The following is a 23,253-nucleotide window of genomic DNA, read 5'->3' as shown; positions in this document are numbered from 1 at the left end:
TCTGAGATCTCCTTCACTTTTTCCCTCATCCATCATGTCTCTCCCACCTAATGTCCACGTCTCCACCCATCCCTGTCTCCAAGCCAAGCTCTCTCTCGTCCGCTCCTCCTCCACCACCCCGCGCGAGACAAGAGGCTTGGTCAATGACATCGCCAACATTCTAGGCGTGGAAGCCTTTGCAGGGCTAAAGCTGGTCAAAACAGGAACAGTATGTTCTACCCTTCTTACACGTATACTTATATGTAGACAGCCCGAAACCATGATCCCAGCAGACTGATTCTTCCTCCAGGACACCACCCCGCTGGGAATTGAATACGAAACCCAAGGCATCGACCCAGCAGATCTAGCCCTCGTGCCAATTCTACGTTCCGGCTTAGGAATGGTTGATGGTAAGTGACTGATTTCTCAATGTATCTCAACTAGCCAGAAAACTACAACCGTATTGCACTACACTACTATTATCCATTCATTCGTGTTATTACCCATTCCATTTCATTCATTCCATGCCCAAGCCTAAGCCCAACTACACCTCTACACAAAAGCCCCAGTCCAGTCCAAGTCCCAATCCCAAGTCCAAATCCATATCCAAATTCACTCAACCCCACCCCGATCTCCCCCTACCCCACTCTAACCCAAAACCACGGGACCCCGCTCACACCATGGAACAGCCTTAAACGACCTCCTCCCAACCCCAGTCCCAGTCTACCACCTAGGCCTCTTCCGCGAAAAAGTTTCCCTCCAACCCGTAGAATACTACAACAACCTCCCCTTCCACCGCTCCGAGCTCTCCCCCTCCATCCCCACCTCCCTAGCCCCAACAACCAACACGGCAGCCGCTAGCCTAGCGGTCCTCCTAGACCCCGTTATCGCGACTGGTGCAACCGCCGAGGCGGCTATCCAGTTGCTGCGCGATTGGGGTGTGAAGAAGGTTATTATGCTTAGTCTTCTTGCTTCCGAGGAGGGTGTTAAGAGGGCTGCGGGGACTTGGAGTGAGGTTGAGGTTTGGGTTGGGGGTGTTGATAAGGGAGTTGATGAGAAGGGGATGATTGTGCCTGGTGTTGGAGATATTGGGGATCGATTGTTTGTTGCTGTTGGCAAGTAGATTCCAGTATGTGTTGGATTTGAATACAATGTAGCTATCAACTACAGCTGCAGATGACTTGGAGCTTGTCATATCGAAACTACATAACTATTGGTCTACAAGCTACAGTGCAAGTTATCCCCGCCAGATAAATTCATTGATAACGTATAGTACATGGAAATGGCATCAAAGCATGTGCAGATGAACAAATGAGAAGAAAATTGAAAAACAATGCTGAGCGTTAAAAAGCATAAAGCAAAAGACGGGGTAAGGACATGCAATAACGTCAAATACAGCGGCTAGAAATCAGCCTGAGCAAGAAAAATGGCAAGACATGAAAAAAATATGAAAAATAAATCAAGAACGCAATGTCAAAAGGTATCGAGAGCAGAAAAAGCAGATGGACGAGGGGCACGATTAGGGGTTAAGATGAACCATGAGACAAGTCAAACTCCACGGAGTGCGAAAGAACACACAGGACCAGCCAAGTGTCGAAGATGGAAAGCAGAAACACCACACTGGACTCCCTGGTGTAAAGGCAGGGGAAGATGCAAAAGAAGCGAGAAAAAAAAAAGCAGAAGACCGAGAACCACCGAGAGGGATATCAAAAGGCGAAGTATTGCTGAAAAGCCCAAACCCCCCGCCTGCCCACTGGCGTGTCCAGCCTTGATTCCAAAGTGTCCCAAAAGAAAAGCGTCCAACAAAGGAGAGTAAGATCCCGAAGAAAATTCAAAGCAGGCAAAAGCAGATCAACAAGAAAAAGTGACGAAAAAGAAAATTTAGTATGCAGTGCCGACGCTAGCAAGCGACTTGGTGGGCACCGCATGAATCGGCTGATCCTTGCCAACACGAAGAGAATCTTCGTAGCCGACCAGAGCCTGGGAGTGGAGTTTGAACGATTCGCCCATCAACTTGGTAATTCTAGAAGCCAGTCAGTAAGATGATACCACAATTAACAGCAGAGACAAGAGAAAACTCACCCCCAAACAACCACGCCGTCTAGGATATTACCCCATACACGGGCCACGGTAGAGCTGAGTTTGCCGAAGGCGTCGATAGCATCATCGTCAAACAAATTGCGGACCTTATTGTAGAGGGCCAGTTCGGCCTCAGTCGCCGGCTCATCGTCATGTTCCAGGCGGTAGAGCCAGAGGCTCAGGATGACCATCAGATCCAGGCCGCAGAGAGGGTGCTCGACACTCCAGTTGGTAGCGGAGGTCTTGGCGACCCAATTGATGCCCTGAATAGCAGCAATCTCAATGCACTCAAAGCATTGTTGAATGACCTTGTTCATCTCCTGGGAGCGCTTGACCTTCTCACGAGCGACGGTCATAGCAGCCGCAACCTCATATGAGGAGTGGTACCGCATCGCCTCCTGGATGGACTTCAGGTCAACTTCCAGGCGAGCGCGGGTGTTGCGGTAGACCGCCATCGAATTGAAGATCAAGGGGTGGCCTTTCTGGGGAGTGCTGAGCGGCACCACGATGGTCTCCGGCTCGCAAACCTCAAGTGAGTTCTCCCAGGTCTCGAGGGCTAGACGCAGCTTATACTCCGTTACCACATCTTGGAGCGCCTCAAAGCTGCGCTTGTGGCTCCAGACCTGGAGGAACAGGGCGTTGATCAGCACGCGAGTGGCGAAAGCACTGTAGCGGGTCTGCTCGCCCTGGAAGAGGAAGTCATGGGCCTCGCGCACAGTCAGCGCGCTAGACATCATGCTGCGGCGCCAAGTCTCATCATCAGTGGCGTCGAGATTCCAGAGTGACTCCGAGGATGGAAGCTCCAAGTCGTCAAACTCATCGAAACTCATGGCAGGAGTGTGGTTGAATGTAAGCGTCAACATTCCAAAGAAGATGTACACAGCAAAATATGTACGACGACATGATTCATCCTCAATCCACTCCTCGCGCGAGGGCTGCGCATTCTCGCGAGCCTGTGTCCGCACCTTCAGTTGGTAACGGTTACCCGCGACCATGTTGGCCAGCAGACTCTTGATCGAGCAGGTCCATTCCAGACCCTTCGGGTCACCACTCCAGCTCTCAAACACCATGTTCAGTAGAGTAGCCTGCATCAGTGATAAGGGACACTTGCGGGAATCGAAGTTGTCCTTGTGCTGCAGGAACTGGTTGACAAGGACCTTGGAGCCGACATGAAGCATGAAGGCGTGTTCGCGCTCAAAGGTGTAGAGTGCACCAATTGATAGTACTGCGAGCAACAAGGGTGCAGGCACTTGAGAAGGCTTGAATGATTCCTGGTGAAGGAATGGCAAGTGAGGATGGTACAGATTAAAGTAGGTGGACAGATACTGGTTCAGCGCGATCGTAGATGGAAGCTGGAAGGTATCCGGAAGAGCACCCAGCGTGTCGGATCCCTGAACACGCTCTACAATGTAGTTGCGCTCCATTTCATTAGCAACCTGAGGAGCCTTGGGGAGTGTCAGTGCCTGACTCGGCCCGGGTGAGCGGCGGTAGTTAACCGGGCTGACAGGGCCGGTCATTGAGGGATACGGTGACAAGGCATTCGGGGTGGAATGCCCAGAGAGCGGCAGCGAGTTGGATAGGAGAACGTCTCCAACGGGACCATGGCGATCGACGAGGGTAGGCATCGAGCCGGGTTCCGCGGGGGAGATGAGCGTGTCCCAAGGCATTTGCGGCAGAGTTGCGTTGCCCGAAAGGTACGGTTCGAAGGAGCCGCGTCCTGGCGAAAGCGATTCGGAACGCTCGGAGACTTGGCCGTTCGCCGCTGCTGCAGCCTTATGTTGGAAATCTGTCATCAACATGGCTGCAGTTTCAAGGTCGACCATACCATCGCTGCTTGCCTCGATCTGCTCCAGCGTCGTCGGGTCAACAGTGACCGACGGCTTCGCTGGGGCAGATGAGTTTTTCTGAACCCCACCACCACGCCTGCGCCCCTCTGCGACCAGGGGAATTCCGCCGTCCTTGGCGTGGACCGTTCGGTCATGACGCAGAAGTAGATCGCGACGGACAAAGGTACTGCGACATTTTAAGCACTTGAAGGGTCTCTCTTTGGTGTCTATATTTTCGAATCAGTTAAGAGGGGTACAACGCGTGAATCTGAATATCTCAAGCTTACGGGACCGTTCATGACGGCTGCGGTGTTCACTTCTGCTGAATGCGCGATTGCAGAATTGGCATTTATATTTCTTTTCGGGGGCTGATGTCTTCTTAGCCGGCGAGTTGGCCGCCCCAGGTGCGGAAGGAGCCATGTGTGCGTTTTCTCTTTAGAGAAGAAAGAGTGAAAGCGGTGGTATTGACCCCTGGGTAAGTTCGCACCGGTTCTGTAGGCGTGTCGACGACAGAAGTTCGTTGGGATGTCTGATCATTCCTCGAGCGGGGGAAAAGGTTCAAAGGTATTGGGGGAGTAGTAGTGGTGTCCAGCCACGAAGTAGGAATATTAAATGAGGAACAAACGCTGTGTTGTGAAAAAAAGAAGGGCGGGATGATCAACCGCGATTAGATGGGAAGGGGAGGGGAAGAAGAGAGGGGAAGGAGGATGAGGAGAATAAGAAGGGGAAGGGAATTCGAAATCGGGTTTTGGTTTTTTTGGGGGGGGGGGAGGGAGAGGAGGAGGGGGATGAAGGGAGGGGGAGAGAGGGCCGTGGGTTTAAGCCGATCGCTTACTGACGCGTGAAGCAAAGACCAACAGAGGGGCGAAAGCGGGACCCAATTACTTAGGACAAGACCAGCATAGACCAACAAAGAGGGGAATCGGTTACCCAGCCCCCTCTCCGGCCACGCACTTTTCCTTTTACCACTCACTTTCTCACTGGTCCTTCTCTTCTTGTCCCCTTTCCCTTTCTTTACCGTACGAAATCGACACGTCGTAATTATTTCCAAAAAAAATTAAAAAAAATGACAAGCCCTAGAGATTTGACCCAGCCCACATGGTTTAGTTTACTTTCAACCCGTCCCCTCCCCCTTTGGATCATTTTATTATTGCGTCGTGCATAAGATAATTAGACTACAACATACAGGGCCGATCTTGATCATGTCTTACTACAATGGAAAACTCATCCTGCGAGGGTGGGCCGAATGATTTACGTATGTGGATTCTGGGCTATTGGAAAATCGTGCCCCTCGCTCAGGGCTCAGATTATGGGTCTGGATTACGGAGGGGTCCTTTGTTTATCGAGTTGAATTTGGGGTGTGGCATGTGAGAGATTTCGATCGTGGCACACTTAGAGAGGCTACAGTGATAAAGCCCCTTATTATCTCGTCTGAGGTTTGCCCCCCCTACAGGGGGGTGAGTTTGTATCAGTCTCATATTCAACTGTAGTTTCTCAAGAAAAAGAAAGTACATAACTTGGTGATAGTGAGGTTGAACTTGGTACACATCTAAGATCTAAGGTTGCATAAAATGTCATCGTAACCAAACTTCGACGATACATCTCAACCATGGTTCACTTCCATCTACCCCTCTCGACCCCTCCTCAGATCTCCGTACATCGACATCTCTACATCTACATCTACAACTACATCTACATCTACAGCTGCATTCGATGTAGAAACTCATAATTCATTGTCACACAACTCCGGGAATGAGACAGGGATACCTATCCTCTATTTTACATTCGATCTTGATTCCTTGAATGTGAGCCAGACAAATGCCGAGCCTTAAGAATGGAAGTGCCAACCACCGTATACTTCGATGTATCTCCACACTACTGGGATAGTCGCATCGATGTGGGTAGATTGATCCAGCTGGCTTCAAATCAGGGAATTCGACTTGTGTTTGCCGTTTAGACATCTTCCCCGTCTCCTGACGGATCATCCCACAAGGTACTTTTGTCGCCTCACATATTGACTGGTCCAGATTTATCCTCGCTTTGCGACATTTGGACCTATGATAGTTTTGGTTCCCCCGCCTTGTGGCTGTTCTTCTGTTTGACTGTGCCACGTCTAAGATTACGATGTATGTGATATGCATTCTATCGTGCCATGAACACATCATGCAGAAGTACCCTACTGTATTCTTGTTGTCCTCCAGACATCACCTGCTGAACTGCATGAAGAAAGGATCTACATGAAGACCAGAATGCAAATGGAGCTTTGGATGGGATAGTATCGTCGACAACGTAATTCCAGTTTAGTTGATGCATGGCCAACACAAAGCTCCTCTGCGCTACAACTACATACAATTAGCTCTACACCCCCACGAAAGAAAAAGAACAGTCTTCCACGCGATCTCGGATCCACACTACGAAGTTGCAGATTCTACACACCGCAAAGCTGTCAGATACACCGTTACCTATCACCGAGCTGTAAAATGGGTATCGCGAGTTTCCGGGACATATCAGTGGGGCACAGCCAACTCTTACATCATTATTGGAGCTCGAGGATCCTGCGGAGCACTCGACGCGGTTACTTGGGAAACGCGTCTCGCGTGGAACACGGCACGGAATTGCCCAACCGTGAATCGAACGTAATAACTATCAGCAACCTTCCAGGTTGGCAAACTGCAGTCATATCGAAGTCCCTACTCCGTACATACACAGTACATCGATATACGCTTTGTGCCTGAGCACCCCCTTGTTTCGCGGAAGCCAGATCCCTAATTACTCTCCCGGAGCCCCGGCTGATCATCGAAGCCTGAGCAAAACTTCGTCCTGGTGGATCTAGACTATCGACTAGCTTCCAGCCCCAGCGGTGAAGCCGGGTGGCTGACGCTGTACGGAGTACCTACGCGCTTTTCAGAAGGAGCTTCCTCAAGTGGTCCTCAACGCGAAACTAACCAGTCGACATCCTTCGACATTTCGGTCCACTTCCCGATGCAGCGGACCGACCCAGTCCCACGGTCTCGACCGAACAAAACAGAAGGGCCATGATTGTGATATCGCATGAAGCGGTGACTTGACCGCCGAGACGTGTTGACATTGTAGATGATTCCTTGCCTCGAAAGGTAATCCACTAGACGATCTACCATTCCCAATCCCTTGGACCGCAAATCCGGGATATGTTATTCATTCCATGCCCCTCCAAGCGGTCAAAAGCACACTGAACAAAAGAACCATATTCATCGAAACCCGCCCAATAATGGATCTGCACAGAGGATCCGATCGGACCAGGTACGAATCATATTTTTTTCATCATTTTTCTTTCCCTTGAGCTCTGCTCCACCACAGCAAGCCCGCTGCCGTTGGCAAGAATTTCAGGCACCTCTTCCCCGGCGCCGGCCCCTGAGCTAGTGGACACCGACAGCCGGGCTTGGCTGGAGCCCATCGTCCCGACAACTCCATAACCAAAGGTCCTAACGGTCTGGAATCTCTCAACTCAGTCCTGCCCAAGCTTGCCCTCTCGAAGCCAAAGATGTCGGTGAAGCCTTAACAGTGTCAATATAGTATCTGATCCTCACCGCTTCTGCAACCTCCGGCCTAAGGACTCCGGACTCCGTAGCAAGATGCCACTAACTAAACAAGTGTACCCCCACTGTGTCCACGACTTTAACCAACCTGACGGTGTGAGCAACCTCGATCACGTAAATTCGAGACTTGAATCCCGCCTGAAACCGAGGTTGCTCATTGTGCGCGCTATTACCGATATACTTTCGCTAAAGAATGGGTCTTCCAAGGCTCCCGACGCGTTGGCAAATCGAGACAAAGAGGTCTTCGATGGAGTCGCTCTCCACCCAACGCGTGCCGGTATGATGTGCTGTGTGCATCATACGTTGTAAAGTTCCTTACCAAACAGCGGATCTGTGGATTCCAGTATTATCGCACAATAGCAAATCCGCCTGCCTACTTGGTCCAGGAAGCCTAATTCCGAATTCTGCGTTGCCGTTCGCACCGGCCGTCCCGACGAGCACGAGTCTAGACACGGGCGCCCGCATACTGAGACCATAACCAGAGACACTGGGTAATTAGAGATTTTTGGTAGCATCTCCCGTAGCATGCCCGTGGACATTGAACAGTGGGATGTAGATGGGGGGGAAGACGCAACCCACCTTTACCCTCTGTCTACGTATATCGTGAGTCCAAAAGCAAATGATAATAATAGTTATATTTTATTTACAGCTACAGTAGGTACAAGTTGAGAATAGATGGCTCCATCGATTCGTTTGAACCACGGCAACATACTGGATCGTAGATGCGATCGGCCCAAACCCCTGGATCATGACGGAAGGGGAGAACATCCGGGGAAGCAGACCCGGTCCATGGTTCACTCCCGTCCAGATCTTGGTTCGTCCCAAACGTCCTCATATCAGACCGACAGGTCACATTTATATCCTGCAATCTGTCTGCACGACAGATTGCAGACCAGTCGGTGTCTTGTCGCATGTGTAGCATCTGCTGTGTATATAGCGCATGCGTCTCATCTACCCCTGTCTCGTTTGGCGATTGGGGCCGGATCATTGGACAATTCCTCCGATGCAGGGGATATACCAGACAGAAAGGGCTGGGATTAATCACATTGGCAACAACATAAATCTGGCTTAATTGTGACTGTGACTGGTAGATGTCGCTGATCTCTTACCAATATCGTACGCCACATCCACGGAGAAAGCTCCCCTCCTCCCCCCGCGCGGAGACACATCCGCGGAATTTTCTCGAAGGAGTGGGACACGGCACTAGATGGAGAACGGAGAACAAAGCAACCGGAGAACCTGCGAGGGTTACCCAAAAACAGGGTATGATCCAACGTCCTCTCGAACTGACTTCCATAGCGCGTTAGACTATGTTGCAAAGTGAGGCGGGAAGAGTAATAAGTGGGGAAGGGAGGGCGCGTTGAAACCGAGGTGGAAATGGAAATGGAACTGAAAAGGAAGGATAATGGAAAAATATTGATCAAAAAGGGGTAGCCCGCGATCTTCGCGTGTCCCGGGGCTCTGGGTACATGTAAACAAGGAAATGGATGCGTGCACGAGCGCGAGAGGTTATTGGAAGACGCCCTGCACCGAGCGGCAGGATCGGGTCTCGGCTCGTGAGTGTTGGTTCCGGTTGGTTGATGGCTTGTTGGTTTGGGATGATGTCGTTTGTGGTGATGAAGATCCTGTAATATCCGGCTGCAAGGAACAAGGGACGAGCGGATTGGCTTTTTTCTTGATTTTGGGATTGTTTGGGGATTGGTGCTCTTTGGGATACAACGTGCGATGTGTTCGGAAGTGGGTGCAATTGAGAGCATCGTGATTTGCTCTTGCTGTTGAAGCTGTTGGTTTCAGTCCGGTATGCTTCGTTCGCTCTGTTTGTAGGTTTCTACTCTGTGACTTGTTGAAGTACTCCAGTGTAGGTACCGGTTGCTCATCGCAGTCGAATGATCAGCTTGATAGCGCAAGCCAATTGCGTACTGTAGGAGGTTCCTAAAACTTGATATGGGGCTGTCTACTCCGTACAGGGTAAGAACTTGCTCTTGTTGGGATCCATGTGGGTAGAATAGAGCTGCTTCAGCTTGAATGTGGCTCGTGAACGAGGCGAAACATACTGTAGGTGATGATGATGCGATTTTTAACGTCCGGCGGCAGCCGGACGTTAGTGAGAGATATAGGTAGGTATGAGGTACGCGTACCTACCTGGCCCTCAGCCCGAAGATATATTCATTTGCTGCCTACCTATCTACAACCTACATACTGCGTAATACACGGGCTTCTGCATCTCTACGCCATCTCAACCTACCCTTCTCTATCGCGATTTCGTCACAAGGACGATCAAAACAAACCAGGAAGGATCCCGTTCTACGCAAGTCGAGGCCCTGATGATAGACAAATAGTCTAAACTCAATCGCAAACGGGTTCCTGAATTGAAGTTCCGATTTACCCGGAAATGCACGTTCATTCACAGGCGGAGAGCACCGAAATGAGAAACGAGGAGGAGTGAAGTCTATGCAAACTGAAACGGCTATACCAGCATTACAGGCTGGCTGTTAAGCTGTTGGTGGTCAGTCGAGAATCATTCTTGAAGGCTGTCGCGACCCGGGAATAGTTCAGGGCCGTATTGACTGTCTCGGCTCGACCGGACCGAGGCAACCTCTTGTGGCTTGCAATGTAAATTTCCTGTCTGTACGATAATGCATTGAATTCACGTTTGTTTCAAATATGCCGAGCAAGGTAATTTCTCAAACTGAAGTTCGCTAGGGAACATGGGGAGAAGCGCAGCCGGGATTCCGCGAAGTGGACGAAGCGTGTCGTCTACTGTAAGAGCACACATACTTCACTCAGTGCCCGATAGTATCTTCGGGAGTAAAAAACCGTACGTTGCTAGGTGGATAAGCTACCAAGCCTTGGGGCCGTTCGTATCCTTCAATACTGCGGAGTACACCTACCTATACAGCAATGTGCTCCGTATAATGTTGTTGTACATCGTGGGTGATCACCAACGGTCTTGCATATACCACAAGGTCCAGGATCCATTCCGCAATTAGGCCCCTCCATTCACAGCAGCAACCAATAGCGGGGAAGTTCATACATATCATGTACCATAAATAGTTGAAGCTGGAGGATTGTGTGGGCCTAGCCGCCTAGGCCACGATACTCCCTCAGACTGGCCGCAATTTGTCCTACCATGTGCAGTCAAAACGCCCCATTCAGGGCCGGGCACGGCAATTACCCGGCAGGATTGGATTCCTTGGCCAGCGGGATAATCACAGCTTGGCTACGGGTGGGAGGTATCATGGTGCGTTCGTGTCGAAGTGATTGGAAGCTGCGAGTCAGAACGAGCTTGCGCCTGGCCTGCCATACAGTTGTCTCACGGTGAGACACCAACAATTGCTATGTATCCAGCCATGCTTACATTGAGCGTAGCGCGCAGTCTTGACTGCCCCTCAGCAGGTGTGTTGGTTTTACTCCAAGGTGGCTTTCGTGTACTGTGTAGGTTGTACCCGGCAGAAGCGCCAGCGTCATTCAACGAGGATTCCGGGGCTGCTACCTAAAGTGGTAGGTTCACTGTATGTATATTCAACTCTCCAAGACGAGCATGTACCTTCTAGAACATTGCTGAAGCTACCTATGTAATTCGTCAGAGAGCATCTGAATATTCTTCCGATGTATTTCCGAATTGATTCCGGGAGCAGTATCGGATCGTATCACTGCCAAATTAAGGGGTCAAAGGACGTGTGTTATTGTGACACTGCACTGGGGATCTGGTCAGGTTGGATATCGTTCAAGCACAGGAACCACTTATATCCATGAATTGAATCTGAGGCACTAAGACTTGTCCATTGAGATGAATCGATTCCCTGACAGTAGTAGTTCTCTTGCCTCTGGTAGTTTGGCTTTTACTTCGAGTTCGCCCCTTACTGGTGGATACTAGGAGATCCTTGTGATCAATGCTATCGTCTGAAGACATGTAGATAGAGTCTGCATATAATATGCAAATCGGGGAAACCTGCAGCTCGGAGATCCCATGCAATTCCTCACATAGTTTGAGATTGATAGATTCATCTCTTTCATGTGTTAAGCCATCAATAGCCGCGGTACTTTGCGAGTCATGGACTAGAACCTTCATAGGTAGTTTTGTCCCTTCATATAGACATACTATTTGTGAGTTGTATATCCGTATCGGCTTATGACAACAATGTATGCTCGGCACCTCACTGCATGTCGCTGACCTCGGGACCATTCGAAGTCGTGGAGATGTGACCGTAAGCATGGTAAGCAGGGATCAACCGTCACACACACAGTGGGGGATACTGGGTCAAAAAAGAAGAAGTAGGGAGGTAGTCAGGTATCAAGATAAGAAGTCAGGTAGGATGATCTTTGGACTTGTAGGAAGTTTTATACTTCGTAGAGATCTGGAAAGTTGAAGTCAAATGGCAAGATCAAAAGCCAAAGCTGTGGATGTTTGTTCGTTTTGTCCGATTTGTCCGTTTTGGTCGTTTTATTCCGTCTTGTCATATCGCTGTAATATTACCCCCATCACCCCCGAATCCTTACACTTTAGCCCTGCTACATTCGGTACTGATACCCGCGTTGTATCACTGCGCCCGTCCCGCCCTGGTGCCCCCTAATTCAATCCCACTTCGAAGAGATTCCCAGCTTTTTGTTCTCATCGATAGCCTAGCACTCCTATTCTTATTCTTCCCTGACGCGAATTCCGGCCCTGCCTATCCTTTCGAGAAACCGGAGAAAAAAAAGGGACTCCCCACCCGCACTCCCCCCGCCTCATCCAATTCAGCCATGAGCCACGGATACTGAGCTGAACAATCCCCGCCCCCAGGACCCCTCCAGAACGCTCTCTGGATCGTGGTCTTGTCACCCTCCATGTTCGAAATTCGCGTGGCAGATTCAGCCGTTCATAGCACTGCACTGGGCAAGTCTGGGACTGTTGCGACCGCTATCGAGTACACTGACGAGCAAGCGACCACGCCCACATCCTTATCCCGCTCTCGCGGTCGGGGAACCAGTGTATCTCGAGATTACAACCACAGCCATTCCCCAGTCAAAATGGCCACCACTGGATATGCGGTCAGCCCTGAACCCCCCCGCCCTCTTTGTGAGGGCCATGTACGATTATGACGCCGACGATCACACAAGCCTGAGCTTCCGCCGGGGCGACATTATCCAGGTCCTCAATCAGCTGGAAACAGGATGGTGGGATGGTGTCATGGACAATGTCCGAGGCTGGTTTCCAAGTAACTATTGTACCATAATCACAGAAGCCGACGATTTCAGCGACCACTTCGCGCACCATGATACCGATCTCAGCGCGGACTCTGGACTCGAAGATGAATACGGCGATGGACACGATGAGGAGGACGTCGACTCCGAAGGGAACCATCGGGACTCGCAACCGATCCTTCCAATCGTGGGCATTCCTGCGCCGAAAGAGCAGGAAGAGGCCGCGTTCTGGATTCCTCAGGCGACCCCTGATGGTCGTCTGTTCTACTTCAACACCCTCACGGGCTATTCCACTATGGAATTACCCTTCGAGAACCCGACGACAACGAACGAGCCCGGCCCGCGAGATCGAAACAACTTCTTTGTGCCCGACCAGACGCGGCCACCCCCGGAGCTGATGGCGCGTGGCTTTGAGCGTGATGAAGATGAATATGATGGATCTGCCTCGGAGGCGGAGGGTGAGTCCTTGATGCTTCGATCTCACGACTCGCTCTCTCGCCGACGCCAGTCCTTGATGGATGGCGTGTCCCCTGCCACCTCCATGGACTCCTTGTATGCGCCAGGTGTCAAAGACTTCAAAGCTCCGCCGCCGCCAAGCAAGAGCCCGCAAACAACCTACAGCTTGGGCGGACACAGTAACAGCACATCGGTAACCGAAAGCTTCTCGAGACCGTCCATCTCCTCCAACTTTCCTCTACACTTCGTTGATGATGGCTTAGCTCCGCCAGTCACATGGCATACCCTGGTCGATAATATGCAATATGCCGTGGAGGCCTATCGCCAGGCGCTGTTCCATGGTGAGCGCGCGGAGTTCGTGAGAAAGGCCGAAGACATTTCCGACCATCTTCGCATGCTGCTGGCTGCTGGATCTGACACGACGGACAACCACTCCGGTAATCCATCGATCATTTCCACAAACAAAGCCTTGTATCCTCACTTCCGGGACATGATGTCCAAGTTCTCGAAGCTGGTTCTCTCATCACATATTGCCGCCGCTGATTGGCCTGGTGCCGACTCGGTCAATAAATGTTTGCAGGAGGCCGAGGGTGTTATGCAGGGCGTGTATGGCTACGTGGATGTGGCTCAGCAACAACGCGGAGATGCGATCAATCGCTTGGTGCCTGGTTTCGTCAGCGGTAGCTCTGCCGGTGGTAATTGGCAGAACAACGGTGTCTCTTTGGACGCCTCGGGTCCGACATCTTTCCTCGTTCCGGATGGAGGGGACTCGCGGGCAGAGCCCTCGGCCCCTCTTGACGCCGCCTTCCTGGATGCAATCGATATTCTCAGGAGGTCGTTCGTTGGTAGTATCCGTCGGCTAGAAGAACGGTTGGTGATCAACCGGAAGATAGTCACGCAGGAGCAGCATCGGGACATTGCTGATGCAATTTCAGCCGCTGCTATCAAGGTCATTGAACAATTCCGTCCATGGATCTCTACTGTCGAATCAATGAACCTGGCTCCGTTGGGGACCAGCTTCCAAAACCCCCAGTTAGTAGACTTTAGCTTGCAAAAGCAAAGGGTCTATGATGCCATCGGAGATCTTGTCCTGAACTGTCAGGCGGTCTCTGCTCCTCTGGCTGATGAATGGGCCGAGCTTCGCGGTGATTCACTCGATGATCGTGTAAATGCCGTGCGAGGTGTCGCCAGGCAGTTGGAGAACTGTGTTTCCCAGATTGGATTCTCATTGTCGCTGCTTCTCGAGCAAATTCCCGCTGAACCAACGCCACCTTCATCTCTTCGACGTGGAAGCCGCCAAGGAGCGGAAAGCGATCATAAGAATTCGCATAGCCGAGATCATTCCCATGCAAGCATTGCCCTGGAGTCAATTGGAATCCCGTCATCTTATGCTCCTGAAAAGGATGAAGGCACTACCAAAGTACGAAGAAATATGGACAAGGCGCAGCGATTCTTCGGCCAGGCACCCCCGACAGCGATCACTCGAGAGCCGATTCGGGAGCCAGTTCGGGAGCCCGAGGAGACGCCCTGGTTCTTGAACATGGATCATGAAGGCGAGGTCTTCTACGATAACAAGGGAGACTCGCCAATCCTTAAGTGTGGTACACTCGCCGGACTGGTTGAACACCTCACTCGCCATGATAAGCTTGATGCTTCCTTCAACAACACTTTCCTTCTCACCTACCGCTCATTCACTACAGCGACTGAATTGTTTGAGATGCTTGTTCAGCGGTTCAACATTCAGCCTCCATTTGGCCTGAACCAAGATGACATGCAAATGTGGATTGATCGGAAGCAGAAGCCAATTCGATTCCGTGTTGTCAATATCCTCAAGAGTTGGTTTGATCACTTCTGGATGGAGCCGAACGATGAACTCCACATGGATCTTCTGCGACGTGTCCATACATTCACTAGCGACTCTATTGCTACCACAAAAACTCCAGGAACACCCACATTGCTGGCAGTGATTGAACAACGACTTCGAGGGCAGGATACTACCGTCAAGCGCCTTGTTCCAACTCAGAACACACCTGCGCCAACGCCAATCATTCCTAAGAACATGAAGAAACTCAAGTTCCTTGACATCGATCCGACGGAGTTTGCTCGCCAATTGACCATCATCGAGTCGCGCCTCTACTCAAAGATCAAGGCCACTGAGTGTCTGAACAAGACATGGCAAAAGAAGGTCGGCCCTGATGAGCCGGAACCATCCCCCAATGTCAAGGCCTTGATTCTGCATTCTAATCAGCTTACCAACTGGGTCGCTGAAATGATTCTCAACCAAGGTGACGTCAAGAAGCGCGTCGTGGTCATCAAACACTTCGTGAACGTGGCTGATGTATGTAGCCTCATGATTGTTCCACCTTGGCCTTTGCTGACTCGGTTATACAGAAATGTCGCAACCTGAACAATTACTCCACCCTAACCTCCATCATCTCGGCTCTTGGAACTGCCCCCATTCATCGTCTAGGTAGAACGTGGGGCCAAGTCAGCGGACGCACGTCCGCAATTCTGGAACAGATGCGTCGACTCATGGCTAGTACCAAGAACTTTGGTGAATACCGAGAGACTCTGCATCTCGCTAACCCGCCGTGTATCCCATTCTTCGGTATGAACTGAACCGTTATCTCACTTTGGAGATATTGCCCCCTTTTTGGGTGTCTAACACAAGTTCTAGGTGTCTATCTTACGGATTTGACTTTCATTGAGGATGGTATTCCATCTCTTACCCCTTCAGAATTGATCAACTTCAACAAGCGGGCGAAGACTGCAGAAGTCATTCGGGATATTCAGCAATACCAGAATGTACCTTATCTTCTGCAACCCGTCGGCGAGTTACAAGATTACATTCTCAGTAATCTTCAAGGTGCCGGCGACGTACACGACATGTACGACCGGAGTCTGGAGATCGAGCCTAGAGAGCGTGAGGATGAAAAGATTGCAAGGTATGCTGAAGCCGCAAGCAGAGACAAGGGCTCCTTGCTCTTTGCGTCCACCGTCGCTATTCTGCGATAGTCCGTTTTTTTTTCCGTTAAAGTGGCGTCTGGCATTTGCTCAGCGATACCCAAATTTGACCTCTTATTCCCCTGGACAAACGAGACAGCGCTATTTTTTCTTTTCTCTAATTGATTTGGCTATCGAGACTAACCATTCTTGTTTCGGAACTTCGTAGATTACTGTCTGAGTCCGGTTTCCTGTGAGTCTGTTGACCGGTGGTCAAGATCCCTGTCAGGTTGCATCGTGCAGGCTCGTGCAGGCGCGCCACAAACAGGTTCGCAGAGAACTCCGCGATTCACGCTCCAATCGCCGGCGCCGTTGTCACTTTACCGATTTACGATCAACATGGATAATGTCGACTTTGGGGCATTTTCGGGCCTAGCGACCGTGTTCTAATTGATACTAATCTCCACATTGTCTTTCCCCGCCTCTCAGAGCCCCCCCCAGAAGTGCCGGGTTCATGCAGGCCGGCACATCGCGTGCATAACGGTGTCTCTTCCCAGACCCACATCATGAAACCTCACCTAACCATTCTCCGCAATTCCGAATCTGCTCACGTGGCAGTTAGCCTCCTCTTCATGTACCACCTCATCGCATGGGCCGAGGTCCTTTCACTCCACCTCTCCCCGACACATAACCTTTCGACGTCGGCATTCCTTGTCTATTACCTCTTTTCCTTCTTGTTTCATTGCGCATCTCTCAGATGGCATTACATACCTCCCGGACACCCCGACCTTCACGTCTTCTTTGTACTGAGTGTGACATATTTCCCTATCTTCAGTGTACATTTCTTCCCCTCTTGTTCCACCTTCGTTCTTCCTTTTCATTCCTCACATATCCCCTCGTGTTGTCGCCTGAGTGAGGCGATCTTGTTTTTGGCTTCCTTTGGAAGTTTATGTCCTCGACGCCCGTCTTCTGAATAATGATTCGTCACGAATGACTTGAGAGTCTCTTTTTTCCCGGTGGAGTTGGCTTGATGCGATTCACTTCATTGTATCTAGTGTTTCACTATTCGAGTTTAGCCCGGGACATTGCGCATGTCTCGGGTCAATAGAGGTCGATTCTCACGATTTGTTTTACACTAGGCAACGCAGTGCCACTAGTACATTCACCCTGGCCGTATGCCTTTACTGCTGCTATCTGCGTGCTTGCAAATAACTAGGCTTGATTCATGAAAGTCGTTGATTCGCAGCTACTGCACATTAGAAAATCTATGATCATGATGTATCGCGAAGCCCGCTGAGCGCCAAAGACACCTGTTCAATCCAAAAAGAAGTGTGCCAGTCATGTCAATATCTGTCGGATCGGGATCACTCGCTGGCCGAGCTGAATCACTCCGAAGGGGTCTGATTTCCAATGCCGTGGAAGAGCTTCAGTTTGGTTTCAGAAGCAAGAAGACCCTTGACTTCCTCGGCTACAACCTGCTGTCCGCCGCGGACAATTTTGTCCAGTTGTTGGTTTTTCATGGTAGAGCTACTACCACGAGGACCACCAGTATTCTCCATTCCACGCGAAGCATTGCGCACCTTCTGGCTGAGGTCCATAATTTTCTTATTGCCGAAATCCCGAGAAGTGAACAGCGGGCTCTGACTCAGAGTCGCAACCCAGTACTTATTCCACAGAAGGGACAATATTTGCGCCTCGAGCGTACTCTTAAAGTGACTAACGTCAAGAGAATAGTACTGATTGGCATGTGCACCGAAGTCCTCCGCCTTGCCAAGCGGGATAGTCTGATACTCGTCGTCCTCGCTCGCCTCCTTTTGCGGCGTAAAGTCCGAAGGGAATGTGCGGAAAGCGCCGATCTCAACGCGGCCAGCGGAAATGGTACGGTCCGGATCGATCACGACGGCGACAAAGGGTCCCGTCATTTGCTGCGTTTGTTGCGTTGCGACGTCAATCCCAGATAACCAGCACCCGTACCCGGGGTGACTGTGATACCATCCCACTGCGTTTTCCATTCGTCCTGCGTCTCGGCAGGATTGCAGATATGAGACCATGTACTCGTTTGCCTCGTCCTGTGCATTCACTCGCGTCTCGGTGCCTTCGACTGGTAGCCGGAATGCATCGGTTACCACAAAGGTATTCGGGAGGATGTAACCTTGCATGAGACCCATGATTTCTAGGGAGCCGCCTGAGCGGGCGTGCATCACCATCTTTAATAGTGCTGTGGCGGAGATTCGGACATGCTTGAAATAGTATGGGTCGGAGGCCCAGGGTCGCTCATTGTTGAGGGCTTTTTCTATGGCGGCATCATATTGATAGAGGGCGTCGCGTTGGGGGTCGAAGACGGTTATGGCGTTCTCAAGCTCTGGGTGGGGTTGTTGGTCAACTTCAAGCTGGCTAGCATTTGGACTATTGGGAGGTACTCACCCCAGGACCGCTGGGCAGCCTCCATTTTGGGTGAATGGAGATAAGAACAGATGGAGGATTGAGTGAGATGTTCTCAAAGCTTCGGAGATACAAAGTAAGGAGTCAGAGATAATGGCAGATCCTGCAAGGACCGGAGAATATGTGTAGATAGTATCAGCGGTCAATGCATGGAAGTCGAGTTGATGGCGTGGGGTTGATCATTGATTGGCAGAATTGGGCGGTGGGCCTGCTGAGTCATTGGTTGCCCGGGACGACGATCGAACCCAAACACCCACTTGCGACCTTGGAAACTTGATGTTATCATCTCCGATTCAGCCCCCCTCACAAACAACCCCAGAGTCATCATTCTTCTATGTCGCTCTTCTAAGGGCTTTTCTTTTTTTGTGATCTCTCCACTTTCGTTACCTTTTTATTGCGCGCCGTGTGCTGAGAACCCTGTGTGTCGGGCTCCTTTTGCTTTGATTTCGACTTTGTCGCAGCTTCGCTCGGCGCTGTGTCGTCGTTGGATTGGATAACAAATTCTTTGTTATCAATCTCAACTATTGCCACCTCATCAACGGAGGTTCACTACCATGGCGGTAGACACTAGCTACCTGACCACTCAGGTCAACAACATCGTCGCCCAGCTCCATGGGATCTACGACGAGATTGGCGTGCCCGCGCGTGAGCGCGAGTCCCGCGAAGCGGAGGTAAGCTAAGTTTTGGTGTAACAATGGCATTGTCGCATGGCTAACTAAGTAACACAGCTCTTCAACGCTCTGTCGGAGACCTTGAACAACCAACTGAAGGTTGTTGATGAGTGAGTCGCGCCATAAACAAACCTATTGGAGATGCGCTAATACTGTTGTCCAGAGAGCGAGAGGAGATGGTGCAGGAAGCAGAGCGCCTCATTACAGCCATACAACAGATGGAGTCGTCCCTGAGCGACGAAAGGGCCAATGGTCAATATGAGCTCGACCGCGACGACCTTCGCGTCACTTACCCGCTCAACAAATGTATCATGTTCCTGCGCGAGAAGCATGACGCGATGAGCAAGTTACACCGTGAACGCTTCGAACAGGTTAGAAGTGAGTATTAAGATTATACTGCGTCGCCGTTGGCCCCCATTACTGACATTTAATAGAACTCGTCGACGCGCTTGAATCATACTCCTCACACCTTGAGCCATCATTCGTTAAACTTGAACTTCCTCCCACCGAACCTGGTTCCTCAATCCCGCCGAGCTTCGACCTTTCTCCTATGTATGTGACTGCATTGGATGCTGAGTTTACACACGTCTACGAAGAGTACCACCGCCGCGTTGCGCAGGTTCAATCTGCCTGCGAAGAAATGATCAAACTCTGGGCTGAGCTTGGCACACCCCAGGCGCAGACCGATCCTACTATCGTTAAATGTTATCGCGACTCCCCCGAGCAACTCGGCCTACATGAGGATGATGTAGCCAACCTCATGGCCAAGCGCAACAAGTTGGTGGAAGAGAAGAAGGCCCGCGAGCGCAAGATCAACGAACTACGAACCACCGTGATCTCCCTCTGGGACCGATTTGGCGTCGAGGAGGCCGATCGCAAGGCATTCTTGGCTGCCAACCGTGGCTGCGGTTTGCGCACTATCAACGACCTTGAAGAGGAGTTGACCCGCCTCAATGAACTGAAGAGGCAGAATCTCCACCTTTTCGTGGAGGATGCTCGCTGCCGACTGCAAGAACTCTGGGACTCTCTCTTCTTCTCCGAAGAGGAAATGCTCGATTTCACACCTGCATTCTCTGATGTGTGCAGTGATGCTTTGCTCGAGGCTCATGAGGCTGAGATCAAGAAGTTGGAGTTCCTCAAGGAGCAGCGTGCTCCCACCCTGGCAATGATTGAAAGACACCGTACCCTTCTGACCGACCGTGAGGCACTTGCGACCTCGAGCCAAGACGCATCCCGTCTAATGGGCCGTGGAGCCAAAGGAGAGAAGCGGGATCCTGGAAAGCTTTTGAGGGAGGAGAAGCTGCGCAAGAGGATCGCAAAGGAGTTGCCGAAGCTTGAAGCTGACCTGCGCAAAGAATTGGAACACTGGGAAGATGAGTTCGGCCGACCGTTCCTTGTGCACGGGGAGCGTTATCTTGATACGTTGTCACCTGTCAAGCCGTCAACGATGCCACCTCCACGCTCTAAGACACCGTCTGCGCCTCCCTCGTCTACCAAAGCAAGCACTATGCGGCAGCATCCGACTACTCGCCCCGGAAGCTCCATGAGAGGGCCTCCTCCACCTCGCTCAGCCACCAAGACCCCGACTAGCAGTGGCCCCGTCAAGCACAACACTATCGGCTATGGTGCGTCCAGGTCCGGAGCCACCTCAAGAGCCGGCGCGACATCTCCCTCCAAACTGCCGGCGCGTGTCCCGCTAGGAAATATGCCCCAGGGAAACAACTCTCCTGAGCGTCGCCTCAAGCCCACCACCTACTCTTCCAGCACACTTAATGGAAAGATGCCGCCCCCACGTGGACCTCCGCCACGTATGCGTGCGTTGACCGTCGAATCAAAGGAAGACCGCTTTAGCCGCCTGATGGATCCACCTCGCTGCAACAGTGCTATGTCCAGTGCCTATGTGCGGCCTGTCAGCCCGGAAGATGTCTATGATGATCGGCAGCGATCCTTCATGAGCAACTCCGGATTCTCGAGCTCACAGAGATCCACCGGCTTCTCCCATTCATCCCACTCTTCACACTCATCCCTCAACTCCTCCATACAAAACTTCCCTCGACCCAACCCATACCTACAGCACGCCGCTCCACCCCCAGCTCCCCGCCAAGTCTCGAATTCCTCCACAGTTAACACGGCGACCTCGGGATCGGAAAACTGGGAGACCTTCGAAGATGGTTCGGGTTCAGAAGCGGACCCCAGTGATATTTACTACTCCAAACTTCGTGCTGCACAAGGAGGAAAGCGCTTCGCACCCGAGGACGGATCTGATCTCATCGGCAAGAAGGCCAAGGGCATCCGAAGTGTCAGTCCAGAAGGACCACATCCCGGGCAGGTCCTGCGCGTTGCTGGCAGTGACACCGACTGGGCCGATGAATACGAAACATATTAGATGTCTTGACATCGCCTCGATACCCCTTCAATAATTCATGATACGTTTCGCACTTTATCCCTCGGCGTCTTGGATGTGCGATGGCTGTCACGACAACTGCTTGGCTTTTGATGATTCCATGACTGGATTCTGCATGGCTCACGATGGCATTCCTTTTCCGATTGAGCTCTACATTCCTCACTATCTTCCTCCCAGCAAACGATAAGTTCCGAGGGAGGGCCAGGGCCTCCGACTTCTCTTCCTGTTCAAAATTATGAGTTTATCATGTCAACCTTGTTCATGCTCCCCTTCATCTGTCGCTAATATTGAGCCCACCCCTGCGCCCTGACTGTGTCAGACCGCAGCCTTTTTGAGGATCCCTGTCATTCACGTCTCAGCTTGACACGGCCTCTCCAATTCGACCTGCACTGGGTTTAATATCCTCCTTTTCTTTGCTCGTTTATTTGGCATGGTGTTATTCTTCTTCGTTTCTTTGTGACTTATGGTTCTTCATCGTCCTGGTGCTTATGGCTCGCTTATTCCCTCTTCGATCTCCGGTCTTAGGAGTCGGATTTCATGCCGGCGTTTCGCCGTTTTCCATTATTCCATGTATTTGTCAGCGTCGTACAGTGTTTTGATATGTTAGTGTTGTTTATTCTATCTTCTCCATGATCCAAACTATCCGTTCCATCTCTTCAATCTAATAATGGCAAGTGGCAACGTGCAAACCTATAGCTAAGACACCATCGATGGCGCTGAGGGACATCCAACTAGCGCAGAAATAGATACAGGCCCATCATTACCTTGTGATTTCCACAGCGACGTTCATAGATTAACTACTTTGGATGTAGGTTGTTCAATGTTGTATGATCGTAAGATGTAGGCTATACCCCTTTAGGCATAGTCATGGAGCTTATCATAGCTGAGCCATGGATGATGATGATGTTCCCATTAACCCAATCTAGCTCGCTTTCGTACATGCTGCTATGCGGGGGATTGAGCCATGGATAGCATCATGCAACAATTCACATGATCAGATATCTAGAGTCTAGATGTTCTCTTTTTCTTCACGGGGAACTTTGCCAATCTGATAAGTCCTCTTGATGAGCAATCAGATCTGTGAACTACGAATACGAATACGAGTATCTTAAAAAGTTACGAACATGTCTTCGTGTCGACCCTTATCTTTTCCTCACGGGGATCAGCCAGTCTAGTAATAAACTCGTTAGGTTGTTGATGATGATTATACTTACTCCGTAGTCGCCGCAGGTCTTACACAGTATGGTGATGCCTGAGAAATCTCCTAATCACGATTTGCGTCACTCTTTCTACTGCGCGTTATCTTGTAGTAACTATTGCAGGTGATTGTCTGACTAGGTATCGGAGTAGATAATGCACAATATCGAGAGCATTCTACAACATACTGCATAACAGCCTACAACAAAATGGATGTAAACAACAGCGGGTCCTGGAAGGCCTCGGGATCGGCGTCCGAGTGGACCGAAGTGCCCAGTCTCGACCGATTCCTTGTTTTTCTGCAGAATTATGCATCTTGGTTCCTGGGCGATGTTTCGTGTATAGCCTTGAATGTCGACATATCTACCGCATACTGACATCGACCGCTTTCCCTGGTTCTCGAGATTTTAAACTCAAATGGAACTAGGTAATCTTAGATAACATGAGGTTGGCAAATAACTAACTAAATCGTCCTATTTTTGGAATATTTGGATATA

General features: G+C 50.8%; 5 protein-coding genes across 5 annotated transcripts; 3 read left to right on the top strand and 2 right to left on the bottom strand.

The window, feature by feature from the left end:
- Positions 1–34: 34 nt before the first annotated feature.
- N7515_009551 (uracil phosphoribosyltransferase) lies at positions 35–1,102 on the top strand (the record flags this gene model as incomplete). Its single annotated transcript, XM_056670295.1, has 3 exons — positions 35–208; positions 290–389; positions 669–1,102. The coding sequence occupies 3 exons, from the start codon at positions 35–37 to the stop codon at positions 1,100–1,102; spliced, it is 708 nt and encodes a 235-aa protein (XP_056518094.1).
- A 758-nt stretch (positions 1,103–1,860) lies between these two features.
- N7515_009550 (Zinc finger C2H2) lies at positions 1,861–4,304 on the bottom strand (the record flags this gene model as incomplete). The annotated part of the gene is made up of 3 exons (XM_056670294.1): positions 1,861–2,002; positions 2,062–4,111; positions 4,172–4,304. The coding sequence occupies 3 exons, from the start codon at positions 4,302–4,304 to the stop codon at positions 1,861–1,863; spliced, it is 2,325 nt and encodes a 774-aa protein (XP_056518093.1).
- Positions 4,305–12,485: 8,181 nt separating this feature from the next.
- N7515_009549 (putative cell division control protein Cdc25) lies at positions 12,486–16,114 on the top strand (the record flags this gene model as incomplete). The annotated part of the gene is made up of 3 exons (XM_056670293.1): positions 12,486–15,437; positions 15,491–15,707; positions 15,777–16,114. The coding sequence occupies 3 exons, from the start codon at positions 12,486–12,488 to the stop codon at positions 16,112–16,114; spliced, it is 3,507 nt and encodes a 1,168-aa protein (XP_056518092.1).
- Positions 16,115–17,427: 1,313 nt separating this feature from the next.
- On the bottom strand, positions 17,428–18,491 carry N7515_009548 (Mov34/MPN/PAD-1 family protein; the record flags this gene model as incomplete). Its single annotated transcript, XM_056670292.1, has 2 exons — positions 17,428–18,404; positions 18,467–18,491. The coding sequence occupies 2 exons, from the start codon at positions 18,489–18,491 to the stop codon at positions 17,428–17,430; spliced, it is 1,002 nt and encodes a 333-aa protein (XP_056518091.1).
- A 547-nt stretch (positions 18,492–19,038) lies between these two features.
- Positions 19,039–21,541, top strand: N7515_009547 (putative microtubule associated protein (Ase1); the record flags this gene model as incomplete). The annotated part of the gene is made up of 4 exons (XM_056670291.1): positions 19,039–19,155; positions 19,213–19,265; positions 19,319–19,533; positions 19,590–21,541. 4 exons carry the CDS (start codon positions 19,039–19,041, stop codon positions 21,539–21,541), a joined length of 2,337 nt encoding a protein of 778 aa, XP_056518090.1.
- Positions 21,542–23,253: the final 1,712 nt, after the last annotated feature.

This window comes from Penicillium bovifimosum, assembly GCF_028826915.1.
Source record: "Penicillium bovifimosum strain IBT 22155 chromosome Unknown utg000007l_segment0_segment0, whole genome shotgun sequence".
In the NCBI taxonomy this organism is placed as follows: domain Eukaryota; kingdom Fungi; phylum Ascomycota; class Eurotiomycetes; order Eurotiales; family Aspergillaceae; genus Penicillium; species Penicillium bovifimosum.
Note: the sequence above shows the minus strand (reverse complement) of the source record. Positions and strands in the feature narration are given on the sequence as shown.